The sequence below is a fragment of the Cnephaeus nilssonii genome (genome assembly GCF_951640355.1).
Source record: "Cnephaeus nilssonii genome assembly, chromosome: 11".
In the NCBI taxonomy this organism is placed as follows: Eukaryota; Metazoa; Chordata; class Mammalia; order Chiroptera; family Vespertilionidae; genus Cnephaeus; species Cnephaeus nilssonii.
The window spans coordinates 21,959,021-21,979,828 of record NC_137082.1 but is presented as its reverse complement, the minus strand read 5'-3'; the positions used below and the strand labels follow the sequence as shown (position 1 = coordinate 21,979,828).

General features: G+C 37.3%; 1 protein-coding gene across 6 annotated transcripts in view; it reads right to left on the bottom strand.

Annotated features, from left to right (window-relative positions):
• The window catches only part of TASP1 (taspase 1), a 249,769-nt gene that overhangs the window by 211,162 nt on the left and 17,799 nt on the right, over positions 1–20,808 (bottom strand). For all 6 annotated transcript variants that reach the window (XR_013814158.1, XM_079783747.1, XM_079783749.1 and 3 more), the window contains exons 2-4: positions 19,489–19,708; positions 16,829–16,896; positions 13,321–13,389 (exon numbers count right to left, since the gene is read on the bottom strand). Coding sequence is in view for 5 of the 6 variants with exons in the window: in XM_079783747.1 (XP_079639873.1) it covers positions 13,321–13,389; positions 16,829–16,896; positions 19,489–19,633 (282 nt within the window). In the remaining variant the exon portion in view is untranslated. The remainder of the gene's footprint in view (positions 1–13,320; positions 13,390–16,828; positions 16,897–19,488; positions 19,709–20,808) is intronic.

Here is a 20,808-nt window from a genome sequence, read left to right as displayed (position 1 = left end):
AATAGGTACAGGGTTGCCTTTGAAGAGGTGAAAATGTTTTAGAACAAGACAGAGGTAGATGTGGAATAACATTAGGAATGTTTAAATGCCACTGAATTACTTACTTTAAAATGGTTAATTTTGTGTTCTATAAATTTCCCCTCAATTAATGAACGAAAAAGGCAGACACAAAAGATTACATACTCCATGACTCCATTTCGGAACAGGCATGACACTGGAGGGAGTGGAGGGGACATGAGGGACCTTCTAGGGGCTGACAATATTCTGTTTCCTGATCTGAGGGCTGATTACACACAGCTATGTTCAATCTGAAAATTTCAAGAAATTGTCTCTTTACAATAAATGTGTACACTTTTGTATATGTATACTCGGCTTCGACAAAAGTTTTTAAACTATCATGTAATTTTTTAAAATAAAAGATTAACTGCAAATTTTTAAAAAACTGTTACCATTGTGGGGTCAAGTTCCAAGGGTTCTCTCTGTATTATTTCTTACAATTGCATGTGAATCTACAGTTATCTAAAAATTAAAAGGTTTTTAAAAAATAATCAGCAATGAAAATTTCCAGACTGCCATCCCCAAAGACTGTGATTTAGGCCATGTGAGGTGAAGATAGGGAACCTTCATCTTTCTGAACAAGCTACCTCAAGTGATCCTGATCCAGGGGGACCATGGCCCTTATCTTGAGAAACTCCGACCTACTAGTAAATGAACTTCATAAGCTGTTTACCTTCCCTTTCTCTGCAAACCCCATTCATGAGGATGCTTATAAAGGCACCTATCAGCAACAGCAGAGAGGAGGTGGAGAATAAGAAAGCACAAAATAAGCCATGAGAGCTACAAAAATTAACCACTCTGAAAGCCAGAATTCAACTTTTACTGGAGAAAAATTAGATGAATTGAAAAAACATTAATAAAATGTGAAAGAATCACTAGTAAAAGGACATACAGAGCTTTCTCGATAACCATCATAGAGGCAACCACAAACATTATGTGCAAATCAATGATTTTTTTTTTTTGGGGGGGGGGGAGTTTATGTTTTTCATTAAGAAGTAGTGGATTCAGCCCGGGATAGTGTTGCCACATCGTTATAGAGTGTCAGCACCTGTGCACCTAAGGGTCCCAGGTTCAATACCTTGATTACCATTAGTATACACAACTTCGCCTACAACTTTATGCAATGGTAAACTGCAATTATCAAGATGTTAACAGATAGTATTCTCTTTGGAGCTAGTAGTTTGGAGTAAAATTCTTTTTAAAAGAATTTTAACCCGCATGCAAAACTTACATAGTTACATGGGAGGGAGAAAATAAACATTCAAATAACATGCAAAATATGACAAAGAGATAATCAGGTAAAATAGTTAAAGAATAATGAAAATCAATCTATAAATTAGATACCAGATCCCAGGTAGTTTTTATAAAAGTTAGCTCTTACATTCTCAGTGCAAATTTTAATGATTTCGAGATCAAGACAATAACCACATGAAATTAAACAAGTATTAAATTTTAAAGAAATTATGCCACTCAGATGGACAATATTTAGAGGAAGAAAAAGTGGGGGGTAAACAAAGAAACAGTAACACGGTAACCAACTCAGAAATCCACTCAAGTATCCTGCCTATGAACATCACAATTGGCTTATCCAGGCCTTGCCCTTTCAACTTCCCCTCAACTTGCCCATTCTTCATTTCTCTGCACCTCTCTTAGGATACAGGGTAAAGGCTTAAAGGGTGTAAATTTACCAATTATACTGCCCTTTGTCCAGTGCTGAAAAAAATGCTCAATGAAATGAAAGAGAAACATGATAAAGTCTTCTTTTCATTAGTAGTAAATTTTCTTTAACTATGTTAGCCTTGTTTTCCATGACTAACTAATTGGAGAATAGATATCTGCAACATGAAAATCACAAGATTATGGATTCCTCCTAATGTTTGGTACACGTTGACCTAAAAAAGTAGAATTTTCACAATAGAAGCTAACTGGGGGTCATGGTATCTGATATCATGGGACTACAAAAACAAGATCAGAAAGAAACTAGACAGATTATCCAATTTAAATCCAGTTTGCAAGCAGTTGTTAACTGCACCTTAAATGATTTCCAGGGGAAGTTATCTTCATGTGATATGAACATGTTGTGTCTAAAAATACAGGAAACTAGCAATTCCCATATAGCAGAGGCTGATTTACCACTATAAATATTCTTAGTTAATGCTTCTATACAGAAACCTGTAGACGTTTGCAAATTCATTTTCAGGGGACTGAAAATAAAAACCAGACAATCTATTTTCATCCATGTATTAAAAACAAAAAGGTATATGAGATTATTTATTTAGTGGTACTGCCTGTTCTTAGAGTTATTATCCAAAACAGGGTCATGTAAGAATATTTTCACCCAAATATTAGCCAATTAAAAACAATTAAGACATGCTTTACTGAGATACATACTATTGTTTATGTTTAGGTTTTTAGTCAATTAATATTATATTAATAAAGAATGAAAAATATAACAATTAATGAACTTTAACCAATAAATTTCAGCAGAGTTAGCCAGAAAACATTTTTATTAGGCCCAAATGAAGTATCTTTCATTCATTAGTACAGAACCACAGGGCATAGTTAGGCATCAGAGGCTCAATTACCTAAAAAGAGTTCCTAGGCAAACAAAAAACTTTCCATTTTCATTCTGTAGCTGCTTCTTAGGATAGAAAGTGTTCTTTCGTTTCTGGCATTCTCTCTTTCTCTCTACCTCAGGACATATTTACAGATCCACTGGCTGCTTTACAGACAAGCTGAAAGTTCTTGCTGTGGTTGATCAAAGTTGGAATGCCTGAGGAAATTACTCAACTTAGACAGCCCAGAATTACATCTAGCCAAATCATTATAGTGCTCTGCTTTAAATGTGTGTTAAAGTAATATTTTAGCTATCCTGGAAGCAAGTTGAGAGAACGTTTGTTTGCATCACACTGTGAACACTTGAGTCAAATACAGTATGTTGAATATGCAATTTTAGTATCTGTGACAGTTAATTTTTTTAACTATTCAATTATACAAAAGAAAACATAGTTTGTTTAAAAAAAAAAAAAACCTCACATGCAACAGCATATGTATTAGAAACTAGGACATTTTATGATCTTCTTGAAGCATCAAGCTCTTCAGGAAAAGTCAGAATAAATGCCACAAATGTTGATATTTGTTCACTAGCGCACATGTTAATCTAGCATACAATAGTCTGTCAAAAATGGCACCATATTTTTCTCTAATTTATTATTTAAAATATTTTAATAAAAAAGCACTGCACATCTGTCCTTACCTCATTTCTATTAGTAATCTGACTAATTTTCACATAAACATATATAATTATGCAGAAAAATGACATCACAGCAGCTTATTTTTATTTTTTAATTGAAACCCACAGAATCACAGTACAAAGAGTTACTTGTCAAATATAACACAAATCTCTAAAATAAAGTATTGGCTTCAGCAGACTTGCACATCTGAAATAGTTTTAAACTTTATTTTAGTTGGATTCTTTATGATGTCCAGGAAGAGCTTAGCACACGTGGTACCTGGAATTGTCTTTTCCACATGAGCTACAATGGAAAAGACAAATGTAGCTGCTGCTCTAGTAAAGCTAAATTTGGCATCCACTTTCACTTCCCTTCAACCTAAATAATTACACCTTTTAACCATGCTGACAATAATATGAAAATATCACTCAAAAAAATCCCAACAGACCATGGAATTATAATAACTTAAACCATCCTTCTATCATGAGGTGAGGAAATGGTCAGAATGGGGAGGGGGTTGCTAACTTATGAGTAGAAGCTTATAACTGTGCTTTTTATTAAAAAGACTTCCAACCCACTAGAAAATGTTAACATCTGCACATATTCCAAAAGAGGAAAACATAAGCTCTTCACTCTGAATTTTCTGAGAAGTCTAATAAGTGTTGTAGTGTTGACGCCCTTGTTACAGTATATACATGTCATGAACTGTCAGTAAGCATGTCTACCATGCAGGAGGCTGACCCTGAGTGAGAATGGCTGCCAGCACAAACTCCCTGGCAGCTGGAATGGCCAAAGCACAAAGATGCCTACAATTCAACCTTAAGCTCTTTGTTTTCCTATAGTGAGATGCAGCCTTCATTATTTTAACACTTAGATAAAACCTACTACCCATATAAAAATTAGATGATAGAGAAAATAAATTTAAAAAAATAGTTTATTCTGCTTTGGATCAGGTTATCTTGATGGGATTCTGAAAAATTATATCACTTTCTCATTCCTTTCCAGATTCTGAATAAGGGCCTGGGTTTGAGAGATGGACAAAAATGTAAAATCTAAAGGCAGTCTTTCAGCTTGACATCATGGCATCAGCCTGTGATTTGCTGAACACAGAAAACTCTTCTTAGCCTAGTTGCTTCATTACCAAAAACACAAAATAAATAAATAAAATCAGATTATAAAATTGATGCCCAAATGATATAGATCCAAACACACACACACACACACACACACACACACACACACACACACACATGATTCAACATGCACACTATAAATCCAAAGTCAATGAATCTAATATCTCTATTAACACAGGACAAGAAGACATGTTACACTTAATCCAAAAGTCTAAATTGCTTCCCCACAGCTAAAACACAGGATTACTACCAACTCCATGACACTACCAAATGTAGCTTAAAGTAGCTCAAAACTGAATTCCAAAATGTAATGTATTCTCGAAGAGTAACAACCCCCAAAGCAAAATAAGGGTTCACAAACAAAGCTACGTGTTCCCCGGGAACAGGTCTTGGACCACATCTTCTAACAGACTCAGCCAAGGTGAATACAGCTCATTAAGAAATGGCTAGAAGGGGGAACCATCAGTACAAAGTAAAACATAACAAGTTCTGTACTTAAGGGTTTGACCTAGTTAAAAACTGACACACGGTGTTGATGCCGTGTAAAATTAATATAGAGTGTAGTAATTCATTCAGGGTTCTTTTTAGTCTAAAGAAAACTGAAAGGAAAAAGAGCACAGCTTTTCCATTAAGCAGGTACTTTGTGCTAGAGAGTAGTTTCATTTCTAGGGTCTCAGAAAAAGAACAGATGTACCTAATGTGTAAGCACAAACAGTAAGTTACAAGTTGCCCCTTAGTATGAAAGGCAAGAATCAGCATCAGTACTCAGAAGTGTTCTTAAAAGAGCGTAACTTACTTTTACTGTCCCAGGCTAACTGGGCTCTTGTCTGGTGCTTCTTTGTCTGCACATGGCCACCCACAGCCTGTCTTCTAATTAAATCAATGCTCTAGCATCAGAACAAGCAAACAAGTTGCCTCCATCTGCGTATAGCTCTTCACGACACATTTCCCTTGGTCAGAAGGTGGAAATTCTTGGGAGAGGTGATTTTCTCTGCCTCTTCACAAGAAGAACATGGATACTTGGCTGGATGCAACTCCATGAAGTGTAACTGTGTGTGTACACCTCAAAAAATAAAACAAAAAATGCAGAGAAACATAAAGACTCTATAAACAGGCAGAATACACAGAAATACTGAAGCACCACTGGAAACACTGCTAAACAGACAGGCAAAATAGGGATTTGACTAAAATAATCAATGACACTAAGTTGAAGAAGAGGAAAAAGAGCATCTAAAGTCAAAACTCAAATTTCATGTAATAAAAACATTTTAAGTACTAAAAAAGAAAAAGGGTAAAACTCCTTGCTTCACATATATAAAAACAGGACCTCTTCCCATTACAGAGAATAAAGGATATTATCAATAGAAGAGAAAAATGGAACTTTCAAAGGTAGTAGGTCTAAAATTAGACTCATCAGTCACATTACAGTTAATGGGCACTTGTGAGCTAAATGCATCAAGCTGTCTTTCCAATGTGGTCAGCCCTATGGGGAAGGGGAGGGAAGGAGGAAAGAAGGATCCACGGAAATACTCAGCTACCCTCTGCTTATGAAAAGATGATTTCTGTAAAAGAAAAGAAAATATGCAGCCAAGTGAAGATGCTCATTAATTTAAGTAATTTTTAACCTACCAAATAAACAGAAATGACTGCAAAGCAGACACCCTCACTTTTTTTGCAATAAAATGCAAACATTAAGTGGGATAGGGAGCAGCTTGTGGTTAAGCATCTACTCACAAAGAAATCCCACAAGTAAACCTGCTACAGGTTTGGTGAGAGAAAAGGGGTCAGATCATTCCTTCCCAATGTTCCCTTCCAACCTAGATATGCCAGCAGCAAGTCACATCAACTCCATAACCATTGAAAATAAGCATTTCAATGACTAGCAGTCCTTAGGTGCTCTCCCTCTCCCTCTGGGGCACACAAATAATTCCAGCCAAAGGAAGAGGGTGTAGCCTAATCCTGCAGCTGCACAAAGGTGCCTGGCAATGGTCCACCAACAACCGACTATTCAACAGTGATGACATTCTGAAGATTCCTGTTTTAGAGAAATGCATGCTGTGGGTATAAGAGGATGCATAGATAAATGTATAACAATCCTATATAATAAAAGTGTAATATGCAAATCGACTGAAAGGCAGAACGACTGGTCACTATGATGCACACTGATCACCAGGGAGCAGACGCTCAATGCAGGAGCTGCCCCCTGGTGGTCAGTGTGCTCCCACATAGCACAGAAGCACAGCAGCCCACCTCCGCGGCAGCACTAAGGATGTCTGACTGCAGCTTAGGCCGGCTCCCCACGGGCTCCCAGATTGCTAAAGGGCACAGGCCAGACTGAGGAACCAATGCCTCCCTCCCACACCCACCCCGCCCCAGTACATGAATGTCATGCACCGGGCGTCTAGTATTATATATAATAATAAAAATATATAACAATGCAAGAGGTTTATTTTTATCTCATATCCCAAATTACTAGCCATCTGGATAAAAAGCTACTTCTTAAAGTATTTTCCTAGAGTTTATAAGTAAGCATTATATTAGATTATATAGAGATACAAAGACAATGGACTATTTTTAGCAGACAGATATAAAAACTTGTCCCCAATAGAATCTGCTCTTTAAATGCTGAAGCATTTGGACAATAAACTAATTTCAACTATTAATTACCATCTCCCCTGACCATGGGGAGCCTTTAAGGATGAATGAAATAACTGCAGGGTCCACTAGAATAACATAAACTCAACAAAATATTTTTAATAAAGGAGCCTATACAATTTGCCTTTCACTATATGAAATGTAAAAGCTATCCACATCAAAAGCTATATACTACTTTCAACACAGAGTATTCTACCTACCAAAATAACCAGGTTTTAAAATGAATTAACCAAAATCTCCCAAAGGCTAGCTACATCAAGAGCTTCAAAATCTCAGTTTCATCAGTTTTCACACACACAACAACAAATAATTTCTCAAAAGTTTGTCACTCAAATTTCATCTATTATTTCTTATTAGAATTTTATAACCAGGCATTAGTACTTAAAAAAAAGAAAAAAATCAAGCCCTGGCTGGTTTGGCTCAGTGCATAGAGCATCAGCCTGTGGACTGAAGGGTCCTGGGTTCGATTACAGTCAAGGGCACATATCCGGGTTGTGGGATCAAACCCCAGTAGGAAGCATGCAGGAGGCAGCTGATCAATGATTCTCTCTCATTATTGAGTAGAGGCCCAGTGAGCGAAATTCATGCACTGGTAGGGTCCCTAGCAGCTGCCGGCTGCCGGCTGGGTACTCCCTCCCCTCCCCCGGCCGCCTGTCACCACCACCAGTTGGGGCCTCCCTCCCTTCCCCCAGCCAACCCCACATCCTGGTCCAACTCCCAGATAAACTCCTGGTCGAGGGGACAATTTGCATACTATGCTTTATTATATAGGATGTTTCTCTCTCTCCCTCTCTGAAATCAATAAAAGTATATTATTTTAAAAATCTATGCGCAAAGGGAGCTTCCATAATTATTTTATGAGTTCTAGCTCATTTTTATCTGAATCTATAAAACACTTTCTACTTTAGCAGTGGCATCATGACTCACCCAGATCTATATCCAATTTTCTCAAAGAAAAAATTCATATCAGAAGCTGTACCATGTAAAATGTGCAAAATTATCTTTAGAATTTAAAATTCACTGTCACTACCTGAACCAAAACTATTGTAAAAGCAGCCATGAAAGCAACTGTCTTCCAAATGCATAGCCCTAGCTATAAAGATCAAATTGTTTCACAATATTTATCTTCTCTACTGTGAGTGAAATCAGAGTTGTACTATCCAATGGATATAAGTCACCATTAGTTATAAGGATAATCTCAAAAAAGCTATATATATAGCTAAATAAAACAATGGGACCAAATAAATTTAATAATTATTAAAATATGATCTATAAACTGATCTATTTCCTTCCCCATATTTTGAAGATAAACAAATTGTACTTGGTGTCATATCATTTTCACTTCCACACTACATAACACCTCTCCTACAGAGTGGCCACTTCCCTCCCAAAACCCTGAAGAGAGAAGCTAATCAGTTTAATAGGTAGGAACTTATGAGCTCAGCCCACCTCCCTTATTTAAATGTAAGAAACACCCAATCTAGTGCCCAGAAGTGATAATCTTAGGAAAACACCACTTGTCTGCACTGGTAGATGAGATATAGGAAACGACACAAGGTAATAGGTTTCAAGAAAAGCTGAACAATGATGAGTCTAGATGGACTACAGACAGTCCTTGGGTTACGTCGGACTCCATGTATATCATTTTGTGGTTACGTTGCCATCTCCCATCTATATATATAAAAGCCTAAGCAACCATCGCAACCGAACGGACGACCGAACAGGCTGCGTGGGGCGACTAGGCCAGCAGGGGGATCAGTGAGGGGCAATGAAACAACCGAGCAGCAAGCTGCATGGGGCGACCAGGCCGGCAGGGGGATTAGTGAGGGGCGACCAAACAACCGAGCAGCAGGCTGCATGGGGTTACTAGGCCAGTAGGGGGGGGGCAGTAAGGGGCAACCAGGCCGGTGGGGGGGGGGGGCAGTTAGGGGTGATCTGGCCAGTGGGGGACAGGGGCAGTTGGGGGTGACCAGGCTGGCAGGGGGGGCAGTAAGGGGTGACCAGGCCAGTGGGGGGGGGGGGGAGTTAGGGGTGACCAGGCTGGCGGGGAGGGGGGGCAGTTGGGGGAAACTAGGCCGGCGGGAGGGCAGTTGGGGGTGACCAGGCCAGCAGGAGGGGGCAGTTACAGGCGATCAAGCAGGCAGGCGAGCAGTTAGTAGCCAGTGGTCCCGGATTGTGAGAGGGATGTCCCACTGCCGGTTTAGGCCCGGGGATCAGGCCTAAACCGGCAGTCGGACATCCCCTGAGGGGTCCCGGATTGAAGAGGGTGCAGGCTGGGCTGAAGCCCCCCCCCCATGCACAAATTTCATGCACCGGGCCACTCATTTATTTATTAAAAAAAAAAGTTCCGTCATTTCGACATATGTACATATATGCTTTATGTTTTTTATTATTTATTTACCACAAGTAAAGGTCAGGAATTGTTATCTTTCTTTTATATTTTTTTTACTGTTTCACTTCATTACTGCTGTGTATGTGCTCCATGTGAGTGACGTAGGTGCTTATGTAGGTGGGTTCCGACTAACGGCGAAATCTCGTTACGTTGCGCCGTAGGAATGGATCTCCGACGTAACCCAAGGACCTACTGTATATTAAATGTAGGTCACTTAGACACATCATTTTTTTGGTTGTATATCATACATACATATATAAACTTTCTTTTCTTTCACTTTGTCTCTTCTTCCTGTATGACATTGAATTGAGATCAGAGAACTTTTTATTACTTGGGTTAAGTGCAAATTTTCATATTTTTCAAAATACAAAGCCAGAAACGCCCTCTAGCCAACATGGAACAATAAAGCATTTCAGTCATATCAATTTATAATTAGTAAAGTGTTCAAGAAATTCAAATTGATTTTCATTATCTGCCTAAGTAATAATGTAACAGGCAAGTTTTAAAAGTACAGTTTTGTTTTAGTCAAAAAGTATATCCCAAAGTCCAAAAGAAAAGGTATGACTGTCCATATCTAGTCAATAAGTAGGACAAGACTGAAAAGATTGAATTAAAACTCTACTGAATAGATTGATCAAAACTAAAGATAAGTAACTATGTTCAATAAACATAACAGTATAAATCAGACCCTCTGGGACTTTTCAGTAGAGTGAGAGGACTCAACATTATTGCTTATATTTCTTGAAGTACTGAATATATTAGAATCTGATTTTCATATGTCTTCCCATTGACCCAAACTATTACAATACTTCAACTCTTTATTTGAAAACCTCAGTCTACTTAGCCCTGGCCAAGTAGCTCAGTTTGTTAAGAGTGTTGTCCCAATACATCCAGGTTGCAAATTCCATCCCCAGTGGGGGCATATATAAGAATCAATCCATGACTGCATACGTAAGTGGAAGAACAAATCAATCTTTCTTTCTCTCTCTCTCTCTCTCTCTCTCTCTCTCTCTCTCAAATCAATAAACAAAAAAAATTTTTTTAAAGATAGAAAACTTCACCCTGTTTAAAGGTTACAAATCACAATTATGCAAGGTGACTGAAACTGTGGGAGACACTACTAGTATAACATGACTTCCAACATAATTCTTTTATTTTAAATTTATTTTTATTGATTTCAGAGAGGATGGGAGAGGGAGAGATAGATAGAAACATCAATGATGAGAGAGAATCATTGATCAACTGCCTCCTGCATGCTCCTTCTCCTCCCCTCTGGGGATCTAGCCGCAACCCAGGCATGCACCTCAAACCATGACCTCCTGGTTCATAGGTCAACAATCAACCACTGAGCCATGCCAGCCAGTCCAACATAATTTTTAAGATTCAGAAGGATTCTTCCAGGTTAGCCTTAGTCTTTAAGCTACTAACATATATTTTAATCAAAGATTCCACATTAAGGAATTTTTAAAGGTAATTCTTCCCAAAATTTAATAAATTAATGGGGGAAAGTACACTAATCTCACTCAGAACAGAATTCTATAACAATCAAAAATAATAGAACATGTTTAAAAAAAAACTTCACATGCCCATGCTCTTAAAAAACATAGATCATCATTCAAAATTATAAAGCTCATTTACTTATGTGTAACACATTATTCCAAATGTAATTTAAATCATTTTAAGTATAAATAAGTAAATTTTAAAAATATGATTGATACTTCAGTGGGGAGGAATGTAATTAAATAGTCAATATGATATAAGTATGACTTGGGGAAATTAAAGTTATTCTAAAATGAAAAGAAAAAGCAAAATTTAATTTTACTCAATTTGTATTCATAGTTGCCATTATAGTATATCCCTTAGCTATTCATTAACCTTCATTCCCCAGACCCACAGTGACTCCATACACCAGTAATCTCAGATAATCTCAGAACATCACGTTCTGCACAAAGGAGAGTAATTTGCAATTAAGAACTGAATTAAATTACATGAAGCTCTCCTTGTGTGTATGTGCTGAGTAAAGGTAAGATTTGGTGATAAGTATACATCAATCTTCTTTCTTGCATTTCTTTTCTCCTCTTATCCAATATATATAATTAGGCTTTCTTTGACATTACAAAACTTGCTATTAATAGTTACTATAAATATTCACCTCATATATATCATTTCTAAAACACTTCATAATAGTAATAATTGCTAACAGTTATGAACTGCTTCTATGTACCACACATTGTTCTCAGTGACTGTCATATTAATTCAGTTCATCTTCACAGCTCTGTAAAGCAGGCATTATTATCCCCATATTATAATGAAAAAACTGGATCAAGGAGAGGTGTGAGGTTCCCACAGACATATGGTAGAACTGATATCAGTCATAATAGGAAAGGACCACATATCCCCAAGTCAGATGCCTCTGGGACCAAACTATAATAGAACTGGTGCCCACCATGTATGTTTATCTTCCTTGGCTAAAACCAAACTGAAAGTGTTAACAGGAGAGATTAAAATATATAAAGCATGATCAAAAGTGCAGATCAGAGATTGCAGAGGCTAAAATCAACAGTAGTTAGCATATTAATGCAAAAAGACCCATTGGACAGCCAATGGACTTTGATATTCAGCAGGGCTGAAAATCAGCATATTGCCCTGCTGTGGGCTCAATGGCTGAAGGCAATTCTCTAATCTGATCATCCTTTTACTGTTTACCAAACTTTACCTTTGATATGCCTGTATGCATTGCTAAAGGGCAAATGTGTATTCAAGTAAATAAAAGAAGAAGGGACCCAGTTTTGGTGTGCTCTTCACGAAAGAGACACCCCTGGCCCCCAATGCCTTCTAAATTCACATTTCTTGTATAGTATATTCATTTGAGCGTGGCCCCTTCTTCAGATCCTGAACCCTAGCCATGCAGGTTATAGCAAGGGAATATACAGAAAACAGGGCTATGACTTTAGGCAAACTCCTGAGCAATTTTCACAGGGAAAAGCAAGGCCTGGCATGACAGAGTAGGTGCCCTGATATGAGAGCCTAAACACAAAGGCCACAATCTAGTCAACTTGGGAAGATCTACTCTAACCATCCCCTTCTCCCTCAAACTCATCACTATTTTATCTTCCTATCTTATTTGATTCCCCAAGTAGTCTTCTCAACCAACATTTTGTTCTCTCTAATCCTCTAAACTCACTAACACAAATCTATCTTCTCTAAGTGTGAGCAGCAGAAGTTGGTCTTCTGAAGGCCTCAACATCCCCTGGACAAACTCATAGTCACAGTTCCACACTAAGAGAGCTCAGAGACCCTCAATCTGGAGTACAAAGAATTACAGCAAACTTGAGCACCTCCCCACTGAATTCCTCAACGTCTGCAGTTAACTGGAGACTAACCTAAGAACCACGTTGGACAAGACATGCTTCACAGAGCATAGCTTCAGAATATATACTGAACCATTAGGTTGGTAAGGAAACTTTCCCTTCCACTTAAGACACTTATAAATAGTTGGAAATTTTTGTTTTCTAAACATATTACTTTTGGGGGAGTTAACTTCAGGAATTTTCCTACTAAAAATATGGAGGAAATGGAAGTATCCAGTAACATTAAGTACTAGTAACTTTTATATTCATGAATCTCACAAAATGGGGAAAAGGAACTTAACCAACTTTCTTATATTACTCAGAGAAGTCCCCAATAAAAACAATCTAACAATATCACAGGCTTCTTCACAACTTAGTTAATATTGTTGGTAAACACTGGTCATATAATTGCTGGTTGACTAACTCAGCAGTTTCATGTCATTTAAGAATAACAAACATACTCACAAGTATTTTAAATAAAATGTAAAGAAAAGAAATACCTCAAGTTCCACCAGAGCTGCAGTCACTGCATCCGTTGCAAGAGCACCAGACTGTAGCTTTTCAATTGCCTATGAAACCAAGGGGAGAGATTATTCATAGTAAAACCACAACTTCTTGAAAACATAGGCGGTAAAATATCAGACATTTCTCACAGCAATATTTTTTCTCATATATCTCCTCCAACAACGAAAACAAAAGGAAAAATAAACAAATAGGACTACATCAAACTAAAGTTTTTGGGGGTTTGTTTTGTTTTGTTTTAATATATTTTTATTGATTTCAGAGAGGAAGGGAGAGGAAGAGAGAGATAGAAACATCAATGATGAGAGAGAATCACTAATTGGCTGCCTCCTGCATGTCCTCTACTGGGGATCTAGCCTGAAACCCAAGCATGTGCCCTGACTGGGAATCTAACCATGACCTTCTCATTCATAGGTTGACGCTCAACCACTGAGCCACACCACTGGCCTCAAACTAAAGTTTTTCACAGTAAAGAAAACTATCAACAAATTGAAAAGAGAACCCACTGAATGGGAGAATATATTCACTAATGATACATTTGATAAGGGGCTAATATGCAAAATTTAAAAATAACTTATAAAACTCAACACCTAAAAAACAAACAATCCAATTTTATAAAGGGCAAAGGACCTGAATAGACACTTGTCCAAAGAGGACATACAGATGGCCAATAGACATATGAAAAGATGCTCAACATCAGTAAACATCAGAAAAATGCAAATTCCTCTGATATCCCCTCACACCTGTCAGAATGGCTATCATCAATAAATCAAAAAACAAGTGTTGGCAAGAATGTGAAGAAAAGGGAACCCTTATACACTGTTGGTGGGAATGCAGATTGGTGCACCCACTGTGGAAAGCAAATTAGAAATGGAACTGCCTTATGACTCAGCAATTCCACTTTGGAGAATATATCCAAAAAAACACACAACACTAATTTGAAAGAACATATGCACCACTAAGTTCACTCCAGTGTTATTTACAGCAGCCAAGATTTGGAAGCAGCCCAACTGCCCATCAGAAGATGAATGGATAAAAAAGCTATGGTACATTTACACAATGGAATACTACTTAGCCGTAAAAAAGAAGGAAATCTTACCCTTTGTGACAGCATGAATGGACCTGTAGAGTACTATGCTAAGTAAATTAGCCAGTCAGAAAAGGACAAGTACCATATGATTTCACTTATATGTGGAATCTAATGAACAAAATGAGCTAACAAGAAAAATAGAGACAGATTCATAGGTAGAAAGCAGGCTTACAGCTGTCAAGGGGTAAGGAGGTGGGGGGATGGAGAAATTAAGCAAAAAAAAAAAAAAAAAGGACTCATGAACACGGACAACAGTTGTGGGGGGCATGTTGGGGAAGTGGAGGAGGTTAAGAGGGGGATAAATAGTGATGGATGGAGAATTGAGCTGGGGTGGTAAACACACAAAACATTGCACAGATAATGTGTTGTAGAACTTGCACCTGAAATATGTATACATTTGTTAACTAGTGTCACCCCAATAAACTCAATAGACGGGGGGGGTGTGGGGAGTAAAACCACAACTTCTCAAACATACCCAAAAATTTTCCAAAGGCTTAAAGAAGTGTAGGATACTTTTAGCGTTAATAAAAAATGATCACTATTTCCATTCCATACTTCACAATATAAACTATTTAGATTTAAAACAAGTAAGTGTTTATATTCAGTTAATGTCTGATATAGTTCACTTAATATTATTCAAATTAAGACAAAGGGAAAAAAATCTAGCCACTAAATACAAAGTGGCTAAGAATTTAGTAAGTGAAAGGACTTCATTCATCACAAGGCAATTCAAATGGCCATACATATTACATTAATTCAGTTTGTGTCAGATTAAGCTAATAATTTCTCTTCTTACTGTTACTACTCTCCCCATCCCTAACTAAGAAAGCAGCAACTCCAAATTACAAAGGAATTTCAGAATTCTCAGATGGAAACCTACATATAACAAAAGCATTTTTTATACTATTACATATTTTATAGTGAGATGAACAAATCATGGTTCTTTTTGTTTGTTTTTTATATATTTTTATTGATTTCAGAGAGGAAGGTAGAGAGATAGGAGAAACACCAATAATGAAAGAGAATCATTGACTGGCTGTCTCCTCCATACCTCCTACAACCCGGGCATGTGCCCTGACCAGGAATCAAACCGTGACTTCCTGGTTCATAGGTAGATACTCAACCACTGAGCCACACTGGCCAGGCACAAATCATATTCTTTTGTAATATAAATTACAGAGAGTAAAGATCTATAAAATCACCTTGCTTCCTTGCTTCTTGAGTATAAATTAAGAGAGGAAAGAAAAAGGAAGACTAATTACTAAATGAACTATTAAAGCTCCAAATTAGTCAATAAAGAGAAAACTCAAAAACAGAACTGCATTAAACTTTTAATATATTTTTTATTGATTTCAGAGAAGAAGAGAGAAGGAGAGAGAGAAAGAAACATCAAGGATGAGAGAAAATCATTGATCAGTCAGAAATGCATTAAACTTTTAAGAAGTTCATTCATTGTATAAATTGAGGAGGCTGAGTATATACTCCAAATATATTAGGTTTCTAGGACTATAGTTGTTCTACATAAGAAAAACCTTTCTTTTTAGATAATGAAAAGGTTTCACACTTTGGAAATTAAGGACAAAAAATATAAAAGCACTTTGAGAACTTTTTGCTTTAATATAAATTTTTTTAAAAATCTCTATAAGAAAATATTCTTATTTATTTATGGGATTTCATTCATAAGAGAAAGCCTGGATCTCTAACAAAGTATAATCTTTCTTTTAAATGGTATGTAAATAGAAATAAAAAGGGTTGAAAGATTCATTTACTTGATATACAATATGCAATTAACATTCTATTTAAGTAAAAGTAAATGAAGGGTTTCCCTATAAGAGTATTTAGTCAGGATCAAAATAAAAACAAACAATATTTCTTCTGATTCCATTCCTGATTCCACATTAAGTATTCAACAATTTAGCAAAACCTCAAAAACCAAAGAGAAAAAAAACACAACTCAGTACAAGGGCAAAGCTAACTCAAGAATGACAATGAATTTCCATGATACTAACTACATGATGAAAAACAGAAGGAAAACGTACAGGATGAAAAGCACCCATTTTCATTTGTTTTTTTTGTGTTTTTTTTACCTTCACAGAAAGACATATTGGCTGCCTTTGAGCTGTTTTCTACAGAGCTCAATGCTTTTGCAAAGACTAAAAGATATATGATTATGTGTCCATAATTCCAAAAATACAGATTTTAATCTGGGAAAGGAAGGGAAAGATCTAAGCATGATTTGGAGAATAAAACAACACAAAATAAAACAAAGACTTCACAAATATGAGCTAAATTATTTGATGGTCCAAACCAAGGATGATTTTATACATCAACCCTTAAAATTTTGAATTTCAAGGTAAAGCTCCTTTATGGTCAAAACTGAAATGTTTTTATTATACCTTCTGACAAGCTCGTTTGCATACATGTTTATATTCCTTGGCTTTGGATTCCGAATGATAACCTGCACCTGTAGTGGAACAAACCAACCAATTATTAGTATTCATTAAAATGTTACAAACCTTGCTTATATTATACTAGAGGCCCAGTGCACAAAAATTCGTGCACTCGTGGGGGTAGGGGGTCCCCTCAGCCCAGCCTGCAACCTCTTGCAGTCTGGAACCCCTCAGGGGATGTCCAACTGATGGCTTAGGTCCAACTCCCTGGGGGATCAGGCCTAAGCTGGCAGTCAGACATCCCTCTGGCAGCCCAGGAGCCCTTGGCAGATGTCCAACTAACAGCTTAGCAGGCCTAAGCCATTAGTCGGATATCCTTAACACTGCTGCAGAGGCGGGAGAGGTTCCCGCCACTGCAGCTGTGCTGGTCAGTTTTGAGCCGGCTTCTGGCTGAGCAGAGCTCCCCCTGTGGAAGCGCACTGACCACCAGGGGGCAGCTCCTGCATTGAGCATCTGCCCCCTGGTAGTCAGTGCGTGTCATAGCAACCAGTTGTTCCGCCATAAGGGTCAATTTGCATATTACCCTTTTATTATATAGGATAAATAGTTCTTACAAACTGATGCTCTAGTAACAATAAAACTATTATATTAACTGTACGTGGTTTTAAAAGTCTAATAACTGCTTCTTTCTCCACCAGAAGCCTTTTTAATACCATGCCTTATCTTCTTTTTCAAAAACTTTTCTCTGGGGAGAGGCACTAGAAATAGCTCATGTCCCCAAAGAAGTTTCATGAAGGTCACCTCTCCTCCTTTTGAAAAACCTGTCTCCAAAGTCAAGAATTTTTTGGTCTGGAGTTGATAGCCCAAGTAGTGTCAGGGAAAAGAGTCCCTTCAAGTTCTTCTCAGTTGACCAACAGAAAGTACCTGCTATTTGGGAATCCAGAATTCTTAAAAGTAACTTTACAAAACTAGTTAGTTTCTAACTAGCATTTGAAGCTGAGGGGTGTTACAGCATACCTATACTACCACAAGCACCACCAATACTACCACTCCTACCCAAACGTTTACATCCTCTAGAATTTAAGCCCAGGGTGTCGCTGAAACCACATTGATGGTATATACATGACTGCCTATTAGAAATTCTATTGGTCCCTGGCTCTTACTAAACACCCAGCAACTTCCTCAAGAGAATGGCTCTGAAATTTGTTTCCCTAAAAAAGGTTAATTGTTTAGTAAATAAGAAAGAAACCAAGACAAGAGTCCTTAAACTGTTGTGATAATTAGGCTTCTAATCAAAGTTCTGAACCCCCATCCCCACCCAGGCTCCAAAGCCCTACAGGAGTACAACCTAAGGAAGGTTAAGAACTACATCTCTAAGCCTCCTAGGTCCTTGTGTGAGGCTGAAGATTGACACAAACTTAACCTATATTTTCTCAACCATTTGAAAGAAAATGAAAATATATCTGCTTTTTTGTTAATTCTTCTGGATTAGATTCTATAAGACTTCCCAGAAGTCCACCAGTTTGACAAGAAGAAATAATTCCACTCCTCAATCCCAGGTCAAAGCTAACCTTGCTCTTATACTCTTTGACTGTCTGAGCAAAGTTAAAAGGAGACGCAGCCATTCCTTCTTCTTTCAGAGAGGTCCTAAACTTTAGAAACTGAATACAGGCAAATAAAAAATGACTAAAGAAAGAAAGAAAAAAAAATAGCCTATTGAACAGACCTTGCAGAGGTGCACAGCTCTGTAACTCAAGACTCTTCAATGATAAGGGACCCAAGGGATAAATTTCACAGTATGTGTCTGTGTTGTCCTCTGAAGTAGAGATTATAGGCTGATATATTGCAAAGCACACTAGATTGGGACTTAAGGACACATTTAAGGGTTTGTCAACTTGGCTTTAGCAGGAACTAGCCATGTGGCTGAAGCCACTGAATTTCTCTGGTTTTAAGATTCATCACATATCATACTAAAAAGGCAAACTAGTTCTAAAACTGTGTAAATGGACTCTAAGATGGCCAAACTCAAATATGGAGGTCATAATTTTTTTTCAACAGAATTATTTTTGTAACTGCAAACCAAAGTATAAAAAAATACTTTGTCTGGTTTTAATACTACCTAAATATATCTATACTAGAGGCCCGGTGCACGAAATTCGTGCACGGGTAGGGTCCCTAGGCCTGGCCAGCGATCAGGGCCAATCGAGGCCTTCCAGCTGCCAGCCAGGGCCTTCCTTCCAGCTGCTGGCCGGGACCTCTCTTCCCCAGCTGCCGGCTGCCGGCTGCCGGCTGCTGGCCGGGGCCTTCCTTTGTTCCGCGCCATCCCCTGGTCAGTACACATCATAGTGAGCGATCGAACTCCCAGCCTCCCGGTCAAACTCCCAAGGGGACAATTTGCATATCAGGCTTAGATAGATAGATAGATAGATAGATAGATAGATAGATAGATAGATAGAAATAATAGGATAGTGGAGTGAAGAAGACATAAGAAGAGCTGTCATTTCAAGATCTTCCAAGTGGGTAATTATCAAAGTCAATCTCTTTGGTTCCAATTCCTTTCTGGTACTGTGCCTTCTCCTAAGGTGAAATTCAATTCTCAGTGTACTTAAAGGCAAGAAAAAAATCAACATTATTTTCATCTTTTGACTCACTCACATAGAGCTTACCTGCATGTACCAACACAAAGCCCCCTCGCTTCTCTTTATGGGGCTGCTTTGTTTCCAACTCTTTGGCTGTTATTTTAACAGCCGAAACCTGAGATGATCTGGAAGGCAGCCCTTCTCCAGAACTCATCCCCTTCTCCATGGTCATTCTCCAAGTTTACCATCTTCTACTGGAAAAAAAAGCATATTTCCATCCAAAAGTAATTGCAGGAGAGGAATTACCCTAAAAGAAAACAGACAAAGATGGTATGCATTCCTTTGTACTAGCACCCATGTAACTTATACAAATTAGTGCAAAGATAGCTTTCAAAAAAAAACAAATTTTAAAGTTATTTAACTTAGTAATACAAAGACTATAAAAAGACTAGAATTTAAATCTTCCTGTCCACTAACAGTACTTGCCTGAAGTAATATAAACAAAAGAACTGTTGTAAATACACTTCATACCAAGTCCAAATATATTTTATCTTTCATTTTATCTACATTAAAGAAAACCTCAATATAACTTAAATACCACTTTCTACTGTCAGCAAACCAAATGCTAATAATCTGTGGGATATTTTAGAATCACGGGCAATGCTGGCTACATCATCAAACTTAGATTGTTGCTTACTTTTTTTTCAGCTTTATTGCGATATAATTGACATGCAATATTATGTAAGTTTAAGGTGTAAAACACGATGATTTGATACTCATACTTACTGCAAAATGATTACCACAATAAGGTTAGTTTACACATCTAGCACCTCAACATAATTACAAATTTTTGTGTGCCATAAGAACATTAAAGATCTATAGATTGCTGCTTAAACAAATAAAGCAACATATATTTTCACACTGTCTATGAAAAAACACTTAAGAAAAACCTAATGCTCCATAGCACAATGTAAAACAAAAATGCAAACAAAATTATATGACTGAACCAGGAAATTCAAATAACACTTGTGCAAATACTTGTTAATTTTTATGAAAGCATTATTTCTGAGATTCTCAACAGATAAATAATGAAATATAAAATGAATTACAAGCAACTTATACCACAAAGTTTCTAATTTTTTCTCAGAAGTTTTTAGCAATCTTGGCTTAACAATAAAAATGGCAGAACACATTTTATATTAAAGAAAAATTGAACATTTAAAAATCAACACAGATATGTCTGAGAGTAAGGTGATTGAAACTACTTAAACCTAGATTCACACTGTTAAGTAAAATCTGTACCTTATTCGAAAGTGAGAAATGAGAAGAGACAGAATTTAATTTTTCCAATATAAATAGTAATATAAGCACTGAGCTAGATGACTGCCTAGAGCTGCTGCGTACAGC